General features: G+C 36.6%; 1 protein-coding gene across 2 annotated transcripts in view; it reads right to left on the bottom strand.

The window, feature by feature from the left end:
* Nucleotides 1-3,416: 3,416 nt before the first annotated feature.
* LOC149289377 (short transient receptor potential channel 3-like) overlaps nucleotides 3,417-18,755 on the bottom strand; it is a 55,224-nt gene continuing 39,885 nt past the window's right edge. Inside the window, exons 6-11 of one of the 2 annotated variants that reach the window (XM_089490691.1) lie at nucleotides 14,419-14,683; nucleotides 13,304-13,499; nucleotides 9,366-9,575; nucleotides 5,631-5,714; nucleotides 4,706-4,781; nucleotides 3,417-3,559 (exon numbers count right to left, since the gene is read on the bottom strand). In XM_089490691.1, the coding sequence (XP_089346817.1) occupies nucleotides 3,417-3,559; nucleotides 4,706-4,781; nucleotides 5,631-5,714; nucleotides 9,366-9,575; nucleotides 13,304-13,499; nucleotides 14,419-14,683 (974 nt within the window). The remainder of the gene's footprint in view (nucleotides 3,560-4,705; nucleotides 4,782-5,630; nucleotides 5,715-9,365; nucleotides 9,576-13,303; nucleotides 13,500-14,418; nucleotides 14,684-18,755) is intronic. The other variant, XM_089490692.1, reaches the window with a different exon arrangement.

Consider the following 18,755-nt stretch of genomic DNA (forward strand, 5'->3'; position numbering starts at 1 on the left):
TTACAGCATGCTGCATTAAATGATTTGTATTCATGGTGATGTCTACTTGTCAGTTGTGATTGACTTCGCCGTGATGTATTTATCCTTTATGTGGGCATTTAATTACTCCTTTGTGTTCCATGGCTTGTAGAATATTACATTTTCTTCCACAATAATCATGAACTAGCTTTAGCTCTTGCAGATAGCATAGCTAGGAAGCACACAATTATTCATCTACTGAGTTGTGTGTTCTCCGTGTCGCAGATAAGATAACATCCCGCACTGTTACCTGAATAGCAGAGTGTTTTGTTTTTTTTCTTGGTCTATAAATTTCCATTAAAATAATGCTTATCTTGTTCGGCTTGTGCGATAACATAAACAATGTGTAATTGAATTTTGTTGCTTATTACAAGTTGATTCATTGTCTTTACAAGAAAAGGGTTCTATGTATCAGTCATGCAGCAATGTAAACACTAGGTGGTGCTCTTGTAGAGGTGTATGTATCGGTCATGCAGCAATGTAAACACTAGGTGGTGCTGTTGTAGAGGTGTATTAAACTGCACCCAGTGATTCATGGAGGGCTTTCTAATTCAGCTTTTTGGGCAATACCTGTGGGATGTTTGACCAATGCTGCTTTTTTTTTTGCTGCAAACTTAAAATTGAATTAGATATACTATGGGATAGATTTTATAAGTTACATCAGGAAAAACAGGACAATCAAGATAAGCCAAACGGTTATTATCTGCCATCATGGTCTATGTTTCTATGGTACTAGCCAGGTACTTTAGGTGAATGTGTTGCAAGTAGTATAATCTAACTCCAGTTTATGGATTTTGTACGTTGTTGATACGTGTTTATAATAAACTTCATCTTTTGCCGGTTGTATTGTGTTAGCCATAGAAAGAGAGAAAGCTAATTTAGTAAAGATGATACCTTTATTGGCTATTCCACGTAAAGTGAAGTCTCTTCTTATCAATATATGCCTGAAGAAGAGACCTAGACAGTCTCAAAAACTTTCAATCCATTGTACGTCCGTTAGCTAATAAAGGTATCATCTTTACCAAATTGGTTATTATTATTATTAATTGTTTTATTGTTTTATATAGCGCCATCAAATTCTGTAGCGCTGTACAATGGGTGCACGAATTGGAGACAGGAGCTAACATGCTTTTGATTTTGGCTCATATAATGTTGCATCACTTAACCCAGTGAGCTCCCCCCTCCCAGCAGCGCATGGGAAGAAGCAGCCAGGTCCGTATGGAGCCAACTCCTGGACACAAAAACTATAAAGTGCTAGTTGCCGGACACACAAATAGGCTATATGTGATTTGTCTATATGTGGTTTTGTTGGGTTTTTTCAGGCTGTAGCATATAAGCAGAGATACCTATCAGAAACTTAAATTCCATTGCTTACTTTATACTTAACATGGTTAGAATATAATATTCCTTGAAGACAGCACTTGACACATATTATATTATATTTCATATTACTTTGAGTAGAAGAGACAGAGATTGGAGGACTTCCCTAGGGAGAAATTTTAACACTGAGATCGGAGCTAAAGAGATAGGCCAGAGAGCTCCTGCTCACCCTTTTATAAGCGATTACCCAAATACCACAAATGGCATTAGTCAATTTCATAAATTATGTGGCTATAGACAGGCTGTACGTATACAACCTCTCCTCTTTTGTCTTCAGTCAACAAGCAAGAAACACCTATAGACACTTTACCTTAAGTTTCTCCAGAAATGGCTGCTAATGAAAATAGTTATTTTGTTTCTTACATACTGAATACTGGAAAAAAGCAAATGTTGGTGTAAAACTATGGCTCTTCACTGTCATCTAAAGTTATGGAATTTGGGATGAAAAATTTACTATATTAGCTTTTAAAATAGAATGACTTAGATGACAAGAACACCTTAACACCCTGTAATATTTTAAAGTCAGAAAGTACTACTTTTATATTGTCAATGATAATGCTGCTAAAAGCTATGTTAAGCATGATATTGTAAACACCGTAATATATACAAATATGTATATTTATTGACTTCATTGAATGTCCTACACAAGTCAGGGAACAAACCAGATTAGGTAGATATATGGGACTATACAGTTACGGGCTGTCCAGCTGGAGGTCTCCAGGCTCCATTTGTCTTTGATGGCCATGGCTAGGCTGAGGACTCATTAGGCTTTATTATTATCACCCATCAATGGATCTTGTATAAAAAGTGAACAGGTACTGAGTTTGAAATGTGGTCTAATCTGTAGAAAAATGTCATTGTCACTATGATAAGACCATTTGTCACGCTTTGCACCAGACACTCTTTTTAAATAAAACTCTCAATGTTTTAATGTATGAACTGCATTCTGCTAAAGTACCAAGTGATGTGATGGAGTAGATAAAGATATATAAGCAATTTATGTGCACAATATATGGAGAAATATACCCTGTCTGAAGCAAAGTTTATTAAACAGTCATTTGGCGTAGTATGCCGTAGGTAAGCAGCAGAACGGGGGAAACACAACTACTAATCATCGTTTCACAGAATTTGTTATCAACATTTAGTGGCAATAAGTCTTTTCCCTGGTGCCCCATTGAGTGACATTAAAGAACTTCAGCACTTATATGGCAATATAATTACACACGCCGATATATATATACAGCCTAGAGAGCTAGCAGAACATATGGAACCTATATGAAGCTTTGAGTCAGTATCATATACCACATCATTAAACTCCATGTCTGGCAACACATGGCATAATATGATGATCTAAGTGGGCATCTATCACTTGTGTTATTATTTTTAATTATACATTTTTTAAGTATTCAGATTTATATTTTCCAGCTCTACCAACCCAAAGACTTAGGCCATTTAATGGAGTTGTTCTTTGATTTATAATAATGCCTTAGTAAATACTGCATTGGAATCTGTCAGCCCAAGTAAGAAGTTCCTGGAGTTTGTCCGTTTTAGAAGGCTGTGCGTGAGCCCTATTAAATTTTATTATAATTTATCACATCTTAGGGCGAGACAGCAACATAAACCATATGATGTGGCAGCAAAATGGCATTTCTCACAAAGTATTTTTTATATTATTACATATAGTACAACTGCTTCCCGTTTTGACTTTAAGAGGGGTGCATTTATATGTACCCACTATGTAGAGCAAAACATATCTAACACAAGTAAAACATGTATCCAATTTATCTGCCATCTTACACATGAAGAGAGACGAAAAATAAATAAATACTGGCAAAAAATTCTATTTTCCTCCTGAAGCTGAAAGTCAATACAGATAATCAAGGAAAAGTGAAAATCCCCAATGACAAATATATATATATATATAATGTGCTATAAGTTTACCAGACATTTTTATTTTTCAAGTATCAGATGCTGTTTTTTGTTTTATTGCCATCATATGCACTTCTAGTAAATCCGTTTCATTCGCAACGCGATATGTTGGTATTAAGCTTTTCACTCAATTTGTGAATCAAGGCAGACAATTCTTCTGTGGCTTGCGACTTGTCTTCTAGAAGTTCATATCGGAGACTAGAGATATCTTGCTTTATTTCTTTTAATTCGCCTGTGTTAATGAGAAGGTAAATAATATTCACAAATTAAAAGAAATGTCTGAATTCTTCTTTTTTATCAAAGCATCATTTGCTTGAACCCCAGCAGGGCAGCCGCTGATTAGTTTCCAGCTGTTAAACTTCAACACTTATGATCCCCTACTTCTGTCTCAAGACCTTATTCATTATAGCTAGGGCTCTCGCCTAAAGACCGCAACAAGTTTTAGGTTTCTACAGTGGGGGCAGACTAGATGGCCCAAATAGCTGTTACTTCCCTGTGAGTCCTCTAGAGGGGGCTCTAGTTCAACAGCAGGGGAGATGCATGTACCTGTAGCGAGTCCACCTCCTGGTCACTCCAGCCATACATATTCACTTGTGACTGTTGTAAGCAGTTGATACCATGCACCTGAATGATCAATAGCATGCATGATATGCATAGGTGCAGAGGAGGCCCAAATCTCTGGGACCTCAACTAGGATGCCAGGAGGCATATGGGTGCAAAGGGACCCAAACCCTTCCTTTAGACCCAGTTCCCAGTCTCAACCACACCTCACCAGTATCTGTAGCTTTAATTGTGACTACAGGATACTTATAACAAAAACTGGCGCCAAAAATATCTCATAAGAACCTTATACAAATTATCACTTTTTTAGTAGAGAGTTTAATAAAGATATGCTTGTCTTGTCTTGCCTCTGTCTTGAAGGTGTCACTTTTCACATACTGAGTGTTGTGGGGAAAAGCTTGGTTTCCTTTGCTTCTAAATAAAATGTAAAGTATGCTAAAACCTTAAAATATCTGCTAAGGCCTTTTATTTTACTTCTTACTGCAGTAATGATCAAAATACTGGCAGCAAGAACAGGGGCATTGTGGTTGAATGAACCTACACTGCGACAGTACTCTGGAGGCTAGTAGAGATATATATTGTATCAATACAAGAGAACAGGGCGACGGCTTTAACCCAGACTGCAGGAGAGAAAAAAACACCAGTTTCTAAAATGAAATAAAAATTACAATTCTGAACATGTTTAGATGAAGCTAATGTTATTACAAATAACCAATATAGAATATATTCAGTGAATTGCCATATATATATATATATTGAAATGAAATGACAGGAAGGAAAGGTGAATACACAAAGAAACTATAAAGAGTAGGCTTACCTTCATTTACTTCATCATTTTCTCGGTCTACTTGTGCTCTCAAGACATATCTCTTTATCAGCCTTTTCATAATTTGCTATCAGGACAGTTGAAATCAGTGTTAACAAAATATATATGTTTTTATACGCATAGAATAGTCAAAGATATTAGCAGCTTCCACTGCTCCTACACTATGATTGCCAAAGTGATGATTTGTATAGCTGGGCTCCTTCGACAAGAGCGTGGGAGTGTAATTAATATGTTAATGTATCAAATTTATCTTGCCTTTACCTTAATTTATGTGGAATTTAATTCATGACATGTTAGAGGTTGAAATTCCTAAATAGTTTTGTTTTGCCCATAAAACCTAGAAGTGACTCTGCCTATACAGAACAGTATTGGTATATAATATATATATATATATATATATATATATATATATACACACTCCGACCAGCCATAACATTCTGACCAACTGCCTAATATTGTGTAGGGCCCCCTTTTGCCGCCAAAAGAGCCCTGACGTGTCATGGCATGGACTCCACTAGATCTCTGAAGGCGTTAGCAGCAGACCCTTTAAGTCTTGTTGGACTTGTTTGTCCAGCACATTTGCCAGATCTCAATCCAATCGAGCATTGGAGGAATGGAGGAGAGGCTGTCCCCATGGGTCTGCCTTTTTTCAGAAGTGCACACGAGGCCAGATGGTAATGCAGATAGATTCATGGAGGAAGGCGCAGAAATGCCTTTCTTTCTCCACAAATCTATCCGGAAAAAAACATGTCTTGGGGCAGCAAATAGCCACTCCTGTCAAAGTGCATGTAAGCCTCTGCTGTATATTTTATTATTTTCTGTAAACGTGATTATATAGGTTTACCCAGTGTGTACATAGGTTTAACATGTAGACTATCAGAAAAAGTGACATTTGAGGTTACGCAGGTCAGCTTACCTGATAGCGAGATGGTTGATTAAGAATACTATTAAAACCCAGTGACTCGAAAGCCTTTGCATTAGACTGAGAAAACAGATTCAACTGAAAGAAAGTAAATAGAATGATAAATATGAATTTAATCAAATTCAAAATTTGTTATCAAATTAGGGTGACGATTTGCTAAAAGCTAAATGATCTGCTACTGATGACTTTGCAGCTAATGTCATATTAGGTGAAAACTACGAACTCAGCTTTGGCTCCTACAGCTCTTCTCTTTTATAGCTATTTTTTACCGTTCTTGTTTGACGTAGGCACCCAAAAAAAGAGAGAGCCAGGAGATAGAAAAATTAAAATGAGGCATCACAGTGAATATTACAACCGTAATCTACCAAATATGTAGTAATGAAGAAAAACAAGCTGCTTATATGCCCTTTGTGGTATTGGTTGATATAACTGGCAGAACAAAAAAAAAAGAGAAATTACCACAATTATGAATTTATGATGCTTTGGATGTAAGAAGCATACTGATTCATTAAGCATGCTACTCATCATTTTATAAGATACAAGCCAAAATCTGTTCAAAAGTCAGTAGATAGTTTTTTAATTACTTGACGTGAGTCACATTTTGTAGACATACCTCTATGACCCGCATTAAAAATGTATCTTATAGAAGGAATGACTGCGTGCCAAAGTGTCTTGTATTTGAAAATAATCTCATTAATAGTGCTTGTAGCTCATTTTATAGTTCGTTCTCATAACATGATTACGTTACAGCGACAGGAAAAATGTTTATACAGTAATGACATATTGTAAATTGAAAATGTATTTAGTCCCTTGATACTGTTTCATTGTTAGGAAACCAACGCATTATTTTGTTTTTCTTCCTCAAACTACGGAACCACACAAAGCAGTTTGCATGCAGTTCCTTTCATTTTTTTACATTATATAAGTTACACACAAAGAATGAAATTATATAAGTAGACTGTTTTAGGAAAAATTGGGAATTTTTTTTCATACTATATCAGTGGCGGAAGTAGTAAGCTAAGGGCCCTTGTGCAAGACAGCTTGTACGACCTCCCCAAAAAATGTTCTGCAGTAGACACAATTAGAATTAATTCAAATTAAACAAAAAAGGAAAAATGCAATTTATTTAAGTTAAAAAAAAAAATAAAATAAGGATTTTTAATACTTTTTTTACATGCATAAGCTTTAAAAGGTAAAGCATTCTAGGGCCTATTCACTAAGCAAAGAAATGGTAAGATTTTCAAGGGACAGGCAAGAGACAATTGCAAAACTGAGGCCAACATAGCAGAGCTGGAAGTACAGGTGAATTGAATCTCTTCCAAACACTTATAATAATCAAGTACAAATTTTGATAAATTATAATAATAAAAAAAATAATCTATCATATTCTATCATAAAATAATAATTAAATGATCTATCATATTCATGTAATGCATTTCACTGATTATTTTTGTATCATTTGTTAAGAAAACTATGCTTTTATACTTTGCTTTGGTGGCATCAGTTATGCTACATTCTTTGTAATGCCCGTAATATAAAATTATTTCCGGGAACTGACTGCATACAGTGACTGTAACTTATATATTTTATGTCACACGATACCTAATTTGTGGTACTCTGTAGTGATTTGCCACGTAAGTGCACCTAACTCTTAGAGGTTAGTTTATTTTTTGATTTATATCTTTTAATAGTTAATAGCGTAATTTTTGGTGGGTAGCTAGCCATTTGGGCTTCTAACGTCAGATCAGAATTGGATGCAGGTAAATTCAGTCACACCAGCTCTAATTGAAATGTGCCATCATCTAAGAAGTCACTATAAAAGATAAGCTAATTGACAATAACATTAACACATATTAAGGCTTACTGGTACAGCAGGATTATTAAGAGGTTGAGAAGAAATGAGGCAGAAGGTGAAAGACGGTGGTTGAGTGCGGATGTTTTGGATGTAGCATAGGTGGTGTGAAGAAGTCAGTGGCTTTGTGTGATCTTGAAGGTGGGAAGAACATATGGTTTCTTTCAGAATGCAGGTTGGGGGCATTAGGATGATAGATTATATGCTTGTCTGAACATGTTGGTTTTAATTTATAATTAGAATAAATAGTGCTTTGACAGAACAAGGTAGAGAATTTCAGAGAACTTGAGTAAACCCCTGGAGATACAAATTGGGAGAAGTGATAATGGTTGAAGAGAGATTCAAGTAGTGGACACAGAAAAAAAGGTAGTTGGGAAAGCATTTGGAGATATATGGGGACTGTGATGTTAAAGGCACTATAGGTAAGGGTCAGGAGTTTAAATTGTATTTAATTTTATTGTGGTTGATATAAAGAGCCATTAGAGTGATTGACACAGTAAGGCAGCAGATGAAGATCAGATTAGTCAGGCATAATGGATTGGAACAGTGAGGGGCAGTATAGGGATGGTCAGTTAGCTGAGAGTTGCAATAGTCCAGACACTATTTCCCCAGGGAATACATTAGTATTTTGGTAGATTTAGTGCTCTATATCAGCATGTTTTAAACCATACCATATAAACTGCCAAACAATGTGGCATCATTTTAATTATCTATTACCAGAAACCAGATGTGGGAGCTGATACATTTGTGCTTTCCCTGCCAGTGTTAATGTTTGTGTATATTGAAGGCCACCACTCTCACATCCCATCATGGTGGCCTCCAAAAAACTCCACCTCACCCAGGGTTAACTCATCTCAAAAGTACAGCTTTACCCCAGCCACTCCAGTGGACGTGCTCCAGTTGTATTTGCTGTACTTCCTAACTGCAACCCTACGCAGTTATTGCTTCAAACAGTACTAGTAACCCATAATTAAATAAGTGGAGGTATACATGCTGAAAAGGTTTATAAATTAGAATACTTTCACTGTTTGTTTTGCTTATTAAATGAATACTAATGTGGTGAACTAAATGCAGCATGGTACAGTGTGGTGCATGGATATAACAGAGTTCTTTTATGAAAGAAGAAAAGGAGAGATCTGGAAGATGAAACATCTGTGATAGCTCAAGCGCAGCTGACTTTGATCTTTGTTAATGAAAACGAAATCACTCTCTTGTGTTACTTTTGATAAAAGTTTGATTTTGTCTTCTCTGCACTCTTGGAAATAACAATATATCTCCTCTGTATGATGGCAAAATAAGTATCTTTATTATATAGAGATACATTGAAAAAAAAGAAAAGAAAATGCGTATCCTAGCAAGTGTCCTTGTATCATTTTATGAATAAGACATTGAAGCCATGTTTTTTTTTTAAAAAATAAAACTATCCCTTCAAATGAACAATATTAACCAAAACAAAAGTGACATAAATAATGATTGGGTTAATTTCCTTAAGGGTTATTTATTGGCTCTTTTTTTTTTCCCAAAACTTCGAATGACCCCCTTCCCCGGGGAGCAGGATTCATTAGCTTACCCGAGAAGATGAAGAAGGCATATAGCATGCCAATGTATTAAAAGGAATTGAAACGGGCTCAGGTGCCTACATACAAATGCAACTTGGAAACGATGGACACTGAAGCAAAATTTTTACTTATCTTTCTAGAAAAAATGATAAAAATTTATAAAATGACTACAAGTTTTAATCCCTGATGCCTGTCCTTCAAAGCTAGTAATAACATTTTGGTAGACAAATCAGCATGCATACTGTCACAAGTGATCATACTGTTCTCTCCCATGCCAAAGACAGGATCAGAAATCCTGTAAAAATCATGAGCCCTTACCCGGGACTTAGAATCGGCCATTCCAATTTCAATGTCCTTTTGAAGTCTTCTTGTCCTGCACTTGAGGAAGTTGAAGATCCTCAAGATAAGGTATACAAATGATTTGGGGCTTGGTACAACGCTGTAAGGTGGAGGCAATGTTTTACCTTCATCAAAGTAAGATAACCAAAGCTTGGATCTGGCAAATTTCCACTCAACATCACTGTCATCCTAGAAATATAGAAATTGCAGGGATGAGCTCCTTTGACATCTGCTTATCTTTTGCGTTTATCATATCTAGAATGATTCTGCACACAGTCGCCTTATATGCATATTGACTAGTCTTTTTTGCTTCTATCCTTTTCAACAAATATTTTTTTTGTTTCAGTATATTACGTGTTACTGCATTGTCTGGTTTCATTTCATCAAATATAAGTAAGAAACACAAGTGAGAGGCTAAAGTAGTGCAGCGATGAATAGGAAAAGACAACTACATCTCTCTTCGTTTTGTACTAGATTTGTCCAGCAACCAGAAAAAAAAGAAATAACAAAAATTACAATGGACTGGATGTCACATCTTTCATTGGCAATTAGGTATACTTAAATAAGAAATACAACACAGTTGAAAACACACAATTTTTATCATGCAAGAAATATAATATTGAATTTTAAGCAAAATAGGTTTTGAGTCCTGTAAAAACATGATTTAGAATTGCTTCTCTTTTACACCAGAATAAATATCGATGTTATTGATAAAACAATATTTATTTGAGAACATATTTTTTGACACTGAAAAAGGGATGGAGACATAAGATATAATGCCCAGGAGAGGGTGGGCAACATTTAGCCTAGGGGGAATGTGGAGCCAAACGGGCCAGTAACAGCAGACCAAAACAAATCTAGTCCTATCCAAAACACATAAATAATAACTTAGCAAACCCATAAGCACAGAAAATTTCCAGTCATCGTGCAAATGTTGCCTAAATTCTTGGTTATTCTGGACATTCTGATGGTTGCATGCAGGGCCGGCCCAAGGCAAAATGCCGCCTGGGGCGAATTTTAAAATGCCGCCCCCCCCTTATCTACCCTTCCTCTCCCTCCGTCCCTGCCGCCCCCCCCCATTATCTACCCTTCCCCCCCCTTTGTACTTACCTTTCAGCAGTCCTGTGGCGAGTCTCCCTGTTCGGTCTCGGTGCCGGCTTGTAATGCTGAGCGCCGGAAATCTTCCGGCACTCAGCATTACAAGCCGGCACCGAGACCGAACAGGAAGACTCGCCGCAGAGGAGAGAGAGAGGGGCGCCAGCGGGTACTGACAGCGTGGTAAGCGAAAACCACTCGGCTCCCCTTTCTCTCTTTCGCTTTTTAAAAAAAAAAAAAGGCCTTGGGGCGGCAAAGTGCCGCCTGGAGCGGTTGCCCCACTTGGCTCCATTGTCGGGCCGGCCCTGGTTGCATGGGGAACTGCAAGTAAAGACTTGTAGCAGCCTACATCTTTGAATCAGTGCACTTCAATCCTCCCTTTCTCCCTTCTTGCCTGTCCAATGGCGCCTAAGGGCCACATGAGATTTAAATCAAGCCATGATATTTGAACAGCAGTATGGGTGACAAATAAAGACCCACGAAAGAAGATATTGTCACGATTCCTAGCTTAAATAATTTAGTGTTCAAAAAAAGACACCAGTTTCGGTTGTCTGACCAGCATTTCATTTTTATCTCCCTTGAGTTACTCTGAAGTGATGTAGGAATGAGACAAGCAATACTCCGATGCAGTAAATCTCCAGGCCGATCAAGGGAGTCCAGGTTGGACCTGAATCATGGTGCATCTTATATTTTTCAATACTGTTTTATTCACCATGTTACTGAAACGCTGATTTAAAAAACAAAAGCGCATCAAATAAATCTTCCTTGCAGAAATCATCTCATTTTCTCTTTTCACTAGATCTGGGAAAGTAATAAAATGCCTGACCCCAGCCTACTTTGTCATCTGAGCTGGGTAGGAAAGGTTGATTTGTAAAATGCCTAGAATAGTGATGCAGCTTCAATATATTAATATAAAATGGGATTAGAATAAAACTGTAATCCTTTGGGCAGCACTGAGTGATTGCATGGAGATTCTCTTTTATTTATAATCAATCGTTTTTACTCTAGGCTTCATCAAACCACAATCACGTTATCTGCCATTCACCTTGCAGGACTGCACTTTGGCTATTAAAGATCAATTGTACACATTCGTTACTGAGTACGCTGTTTCATGTTTGCAATAGCTCAGGAATAAAGCATCTATTTTAAAGGAAACAACAAGATAAAGAACTGAATTTTTTATCACTGAAAAAACTAGTACACTAGTTATGAACAGACCTTATGCTTATTATTTAGGTTCACTGATTTTACTCGTCAGGACTTGATTAATAAGGTAACTGGCTTTGTATAAGCACTGTTTCATGTTCTTTTTTATTTGCCTACACACCCATATTACATACATAGTTGTCTGAAGGGGGCACCCCCACTGAAGTAGCAGCAGGGGAGGGACAAACAGTAGGCTGTTTAGACCTAGGTTAAGTAGACATACAGAGCAGAAAAATATCTGGTAGTCAAGGGAGTGCACCCAAAAAAAACCATTTTATTTAAGTATGTACACCCCTGCTGTCAGAGTGGTTTGGTCTGCTATCTTCCTCTCCCGCTAGATGGTTTATCCCCTTCACTCTGGCAGATGCTCCTTCATAGGCAAAGAGTCTCTACCTGGGCAGAGACACAGTTTGCATGCTGCAGCCTCAAGGTAGTTTATTTCAAACATGTATTACAGCTAAGGTTAGACAATATTCTAGCTGCTGAGACTACATTTCCCATGACTCTCAGCCAGTCTGGTATGTAAGGCATCATGGGAAAGGGAGTCTTCAACAAGTGTACTGCCAAAGGTTAGCTTTTATATCATGGATTGGTATTGCAGCTGCTACACTAACTAACTTTTGTTAACCGCCTCTACACTATTATTCCGCCAGCCATATTGGTAACTGAACATCGTGGGAATTGTAGTTATGGACCGGGATGTGGTGGCCTACACTACACAATAACTTTTTTGTTGTTGACTGCGGCTCTCATGATATACAGTCAGCCGTTACTGGCTGAACACCATGGGAATACTACTAACGTGGTCATATCATATTTCCTATTAACAGGTAACTAACATTTGCCACCCACCAGGAAACCCATTTCCTGGGCCAATAAAGATATTTAATGGTATGAAGATAAGAAGGTATTGGAGTGTGAGAAGGGGAAGGTGGGAAGGATATTTTGCCCCCCCCAAGGAAAAATCCTACAGATGCCCATTATTACATTACAAGGACTGCATTATCAATGGCCATAACTTGCACCTGTTATTGTAACCAAATAGTAAAAACTATGTTCAACATATAACTTCAATTTATAATTTATTTGAAACTTTGTGTAATTTGCATCTGTAAGTATCATAAAATTGTATTCTATATTTGTATAGCTCTTTGAAGGCATCCAATGGGGAACATTTTAATAAACCTGCAAGGATAATTACAACCCTGGCACATTTTCTAAGGCATTAAAAGTAATACGTTGTCGATGTAAAAACTGAAACAAAGTTACTGAAAGATCTGAATGGGCGCTTACTGAACTATAATGCATTGGGCCATTGTGCTGTTTGTGCTTTAACAATAATATTTAGGTGGTTATAAAGGGATTTGCCCAAGTAGCTCTTGCTAAGTGTATTTATGCTAATGGGTTGTGTAGGACATATATCACAATGTGACTGATGATAACTATGGTACTATAATTCCAATAAAAGCTCAATAATGCAATATCCACAATTTTTTCTAATCAAAGAAAATTATAAAAGTACTTAGAAAAACGCCAGAGTTTTCTATAAGATATAGCTTGATAATTACTATTCCATTTCATTGTTGTTTCATTGTAGCAACAACCAGTTTTAGTACCTCTATTTCTTGATAGGAGCTGTTAATCATGGCTATTAACATGTTTAGAAGAACAACCACCATAGTGACATTGTAGATTCCATAAAGGACATAACCAATGTTCTCGATGAACTTGTGGTCATATTTTAGAACCACAGAGGTTACTTCAGAGAGGCCAAATATGGACCAGAACAAAGTTTTGAAACTTTCTTCAACTCTAAAAATGGAGAAACAAGAGATATATGTTACTAGTAGAATAACATCTGTGTCTATGAATACTGCAAGCCAATAAATAATCTTTGATAATATTCAGATACAAGTAAACATTAAAATAACTTATAGAAGCGTAAGTTATTTTTATATTGTCATTGGGATTTTTAGAAAAGATGTACTTTTTGTGACAAACTGAAAGCAGGCAGGCAACCTTTTACCAGTGTCTCGTTGCTCTTCCAAATGCCCTTATTTCACCCTAAATCAGTAAAGGAGATCTTAGTTACCATACGTTATGTTTTCTCTCAAACTGTGGCCTCCCAAATATTAGAATACTATTAGAATAATAATAGGGCTTTTTTTTCAAACATGATAAGTATACAATGCAACAGCTAGCGTTAAGTGTAGGCTTGTGTAAAGCTGATATAGTTTGCGAGCAGGGCTCTCTGCACCTAATGTATCGGTTTGGCTTAGTCTGTCAATTCTTGTCTTGTCACATACCCCTTGAATATATGTATTGTATTAAGCGCTGCATAAATTGTTGGTGCTCTACCAATAAAAGATAATAATAATATAAATTGATCTATGTTGTAGGTATCTGGCACTGGATAACATTTTAATGGATTTACTAGAATTTCTAGAAATGTGGTTATTCCAATTTCTACATCTGAACTATATATAAAATATATTTTATATATATATATATATATATATATATGAGTTTTGTTAGCAAAGTTTTTAACTAATCTGTGTATCCTTCCCTGTTCCACAAATATCACATATATTGTATCCAGTAGTTTGATGACCTAAATTGTCTGATGTCTTTATACAAACCTCCATATGTCATTCTTCTTTTAACCTTTGATTTCTGAAAATGAATCATTATAAAGGTAATAAAAATCCTATTGGCAGCTGTTAATACTTACGTTGTGAAAGCAGAATTCACTTTAGCCCCAAGATAGTAGGAATACAGGATAAACATCCCAATCATGAATGCAAGAAATACCATGATAAAGAGAACCATGAACTTAAAAATGTCTTTGACGGTTCTGCCAAGAGATATTTGCAGTGGTCCGAAGCTCTCATTGGCTGGGAGGATATAGGCAATGCGAGAGAAGCTGAGGACTACAGCAATAGCATATAGACCTTCAGATATAATTTGTGGATCGGATGGGAGCCATTTGTCTCTAGCTGAAAGAAATAAAATTAACAACAAATAACTCAGCTGATTGATCTCATACATACCCCAAAATAAAGGTCTTATGGTATTAATCATTCAATTCAGTACAACAACCTTACCAAATGGCAGGTACCAAAATAAGTCTATGCATACAAATATACAAAAGACATGCAATAGGAAGTTTAAATAAATATTTGTAATATGTTAGGAGCGGTCTATGTGACAGTTCCCTAGTAAAGATATATTGAATACAGCAATTTGGAGATATATCAAGAACAAGACAATATGGCACTACAATTCTTCCAGATTCATCCCCTCACTCATAAAGATGTCAAGGAAAATCTGCAGATGTGTGATGTGCGATATATCAGAACAGGAAAGAAAACAAAAAGCAATCAGGTGCACAATGTAGGAAAAGAGGCATACCACAATTTCCCCACTCTTCATCTCCATCAGACACAGTGATGTTTTTTAAAAACGTGACTTACAACTTAAATAGATAAATATGTCATATATAGGCATGGCTATTATACAGAGAAAAGGACCTAAAGTCACCTGTGTGTTAAAGTGAATAAATAATAAAGGTGAGAAAACAAGTATGTTATTTCCCAAACAAGACCGCAGCTACCCACATAAAAACACTCTTCCTCAAAGTGTAGAAATACAGGCAAACAAAAAAGAAGTGTGGGGCGCAGAAACATATAAGGGAGAAAACAACTAAAGTAAAATATAATAGTATCTTTAATAATAAATGAAAATATAAATTAAACTAAAAAAGTGCAATATGTAGGCAAAGGGTCAATATAACCAGCAAAATACACTTACATTTAGTCCATGCACCCAAAGTGCATAATGTGCGTATGTAAAAGAAACACCGATTGTGGAATAAAAGACAAAGTTCAAATAAGTCCTTCCGGATTCTTCTAAACGCGTTTCGCCGACTTGGCTTCTTCAGTAGAAGTATACTCAGTCCGGTAAGTCCTTACCGTCGTTTTGCTGGTTATATTGACCCTTTGCCTACATATTGCACTTTTTTAGTTTAATTTATATTTTCATTTATTATTAAAGATACTATTATATTTTACTTTAGTTGTTTTCTCCCTTATATGTTTCTGCGCCCCACACTTCTTTTTTGTTTGCCTATTATACAGATGAACAACATCCATATCAAGAACAAATCTTTACTTTCATTGTAATTCATTCAACTGAAATGTTAAACATTGATTCACTTTCCTAGTGTTCAGTCCAAGGGATGAAAGAGCTATCAGATTTATCTAAACAGTACCACATCAGGCAATCATTAAATTGAGCTGGGAGGGCAATCACCCAAGACCAGGGAACCAGCAAAGATTTAATTACCAAAAAGACATGGGAAAGTAATGTAATGTCTTGAAAACATAACAGCAATATAAAAAACCTAAAATTTCAATCAATCACTGACTACACATAGATAACCTTTAGAAGATTAAAGCCCTACAATATAGCTTTGGGTTTAAATAAGGATGTATGAATGTTACAGTAAAGTCAAGTATCTTGGGATGTACAGCATGCATACAGATGGACTATTCTGCACTCAAGGTGAACTCTGAAGGTACAGACACCACTTGTGAGCAAAACAACCACTTTGGTATAAAGACTATCAAGCCAGTTCAATTCATGTATGTTTGGTCATATGCACATGAGATAGAAGGTGATGCACACAAGTCAAAAGACTCACTATCAATGACTAAAGTACAAACTTTATTATAAAATGGAGCTCAAATGCCAAAATGATTGCCAACTAATCCAATAAATGTGTACATTTACCAAGCCTATCTCATAGCCACCTGAAACAACTGAGGTAAGGACTGGCCATTGTCACATCCAAAGCTCATCATAGACAATGTGGTGCGGCCAGTATATGTGTTAATGTTTCTTTTGATGTCTCTCTACCCTATCTTTAAATGCATTAACATATACTGTCTTTGCAGTTAATAATATATATGAACATATATAGTTAAATTCTAAACAAAATAATTATATTTTTATGACATAAGTTGAAGTGAAACTGAAAATGTATGAATGGATAACATGCAGTTCATATGGAGTTGACTGTGAATGTGGTAATAAACCAACCTATATACTCCCTAATTCAGTGGTATAGTGACTTCTTACTTATGCTCATAATTGGGAACTTCCCAGGATAGGCTACCGAGACCTTTACCAAGGGAGTTGCTTGGGGGGTCATGGCCATCAAACGTGTGGAGGCATGCGTAGCTAATGTTTTGATGGTGGTATCTGTGAATAGGGCAGGGCTAGCACCAGGAAACCTTAAGTGGGCAGATAGGGGTAGAAAAGGGCTTCTACTTTACCTGGTGAAGAAGGAAACTAACCCAGGGAAGCAGTGGAGACTCTAGGTCAATCCTGGAGAGTTCCTAGGACTGCTTATGCTACAGTCATTGTGTTAGCATTGTAAATGTTAAACTGTCACTGGTATACCATGAAGTTTCCGCCCTGTGCATGTGCAGAGTGTTTTTATTTTGCTTTCTATGGTTGAATTTCTTTAGACATGTCTATATGTGTCTTTTGTTTTGCTTTTTGCAATGTACTCAAATAGATAATATGTTGTAAAGGTACAAATTGTAAATAAGAATAGGTACTTTGCTATCTTGGGTATTTTGCTTGATTTTTTTTCCAGCCTAAACATCTGACTGGTGTGAGTAGGGCATGTCATTTCCCTGATTTGTTAAAATATGAAGGATATTACAAGTGGGGATGAAAGGTCAGAGAGAACACAAACCAAACTGTGGAAAATAAGAACAAATGTTTTAGAATCCAAATAATAAGAAGGCATCAAAACAGAATAAGAGTTTGTGTGCTTACTTGGAATAAAACATTTTCATTATAGGACTATCAATTTCAGTTTATAGTGTACTGATACAAGGCATTAAACAAAATAATTACATTTTGATTATCCAATCTGCATACAGTAGGAGCACAGGCTGCATAATTGCACAAAATCTGTGTAAAGATAAAATGACCTTACAAACCATAGATGTTTTACAAATTATAGATGGTCTTGTTGAAATTGAGAGAGATTGGGGCTGAACCAGTTGCTAAAAGTTATGGCCCAGATGGCATTATTGACTAACATTGGAACACGTTTAATCCACATAAAATAAATAATATAGCTATGTTTAGTCCATGGACTTCTTTGAATGCATACATATAAATAATTTAAAATGTTATCAGGAAAGCCAGTTAGACCAAGATATACAAGAGTATTTCATTTTCAATAAAAATATAGAAATACAGTAAGCATTTATCTGAGAGCTCCTATTGGCCACAGAACACCCTAGTTAGCAGAAAAGTGGAACCTACAGACTGAACAAATAGCTTGATGGCTGTTCCAGGTCTGAAGTGCCCATTGTAAACCATTTTGAACCGGGAGGGAGACAAGAATGCCACTCCATGGGGAAACCGGGGTTACTCGCACAGCATACGTAAGCATGAATGTCTATGTGTATGGGAGCATGAATGTCTATGTATAAGTGTATGGGAGCATGAATGTGTATGTATAAGTGTATGTGAGCCTGAATGTGTATATATACTTGTACGTGAGCATGGATGTGTATGTATAAGTGTGTGTTAACATAAATCTCTATGTGAAAGTGTTTGTAAGTACGAGCATGAATGTGTAAGTGTTTGTGTGCTAGCATGACTGTGTATGTGTTGTGTTTGTGAGAATGAATGTGTATATTTAAGTGATGTGAGGGGGAATGTGTATGTTAGAATGAGTGAGTATGAGTAAGTGTATGTGTAAGCATGTTTAATGTTGTGTAAGTGTGTTTACATACGTGTGTCGGCTGTATGTTGGGAGGGCAAGGGGCAAAGAAGGCACAGACAAGCTGTTTGGTGGCAATGATGGCACACACCAGCTGTTTGTGGGCATTGATGAGCTGGGCAAAGATGGAACAGACAGGCTGCCAAAAATGGCACTCACAAGCTGTTTGGAGGCAAAGGTGGAGCTATGGAACATGATGCCTGGTGAAGTTGAGAGCCTTGCGGCAATTTTTGCTCACAGGTCCTTTGTTTTCTAGTTGG

The sequence above is a fragment of the Sceloporus occidentalis genome, unplaced genomic scaffold (genome assembly GCF_023333645.1).
Source record: "Sceloporus occidentalis isolate IW3139 unplaced genomic scaffold, rSceOcc1.0.p SCAF_46, whole genome shotgun sequence".
NCBI classification, from domain to species: Eukaryota; Metazoa; Chordata; class Lepidosauria; order Squamata; family Phrynosomatidae; genus Sceloporus; species Sceloporus occidentalis.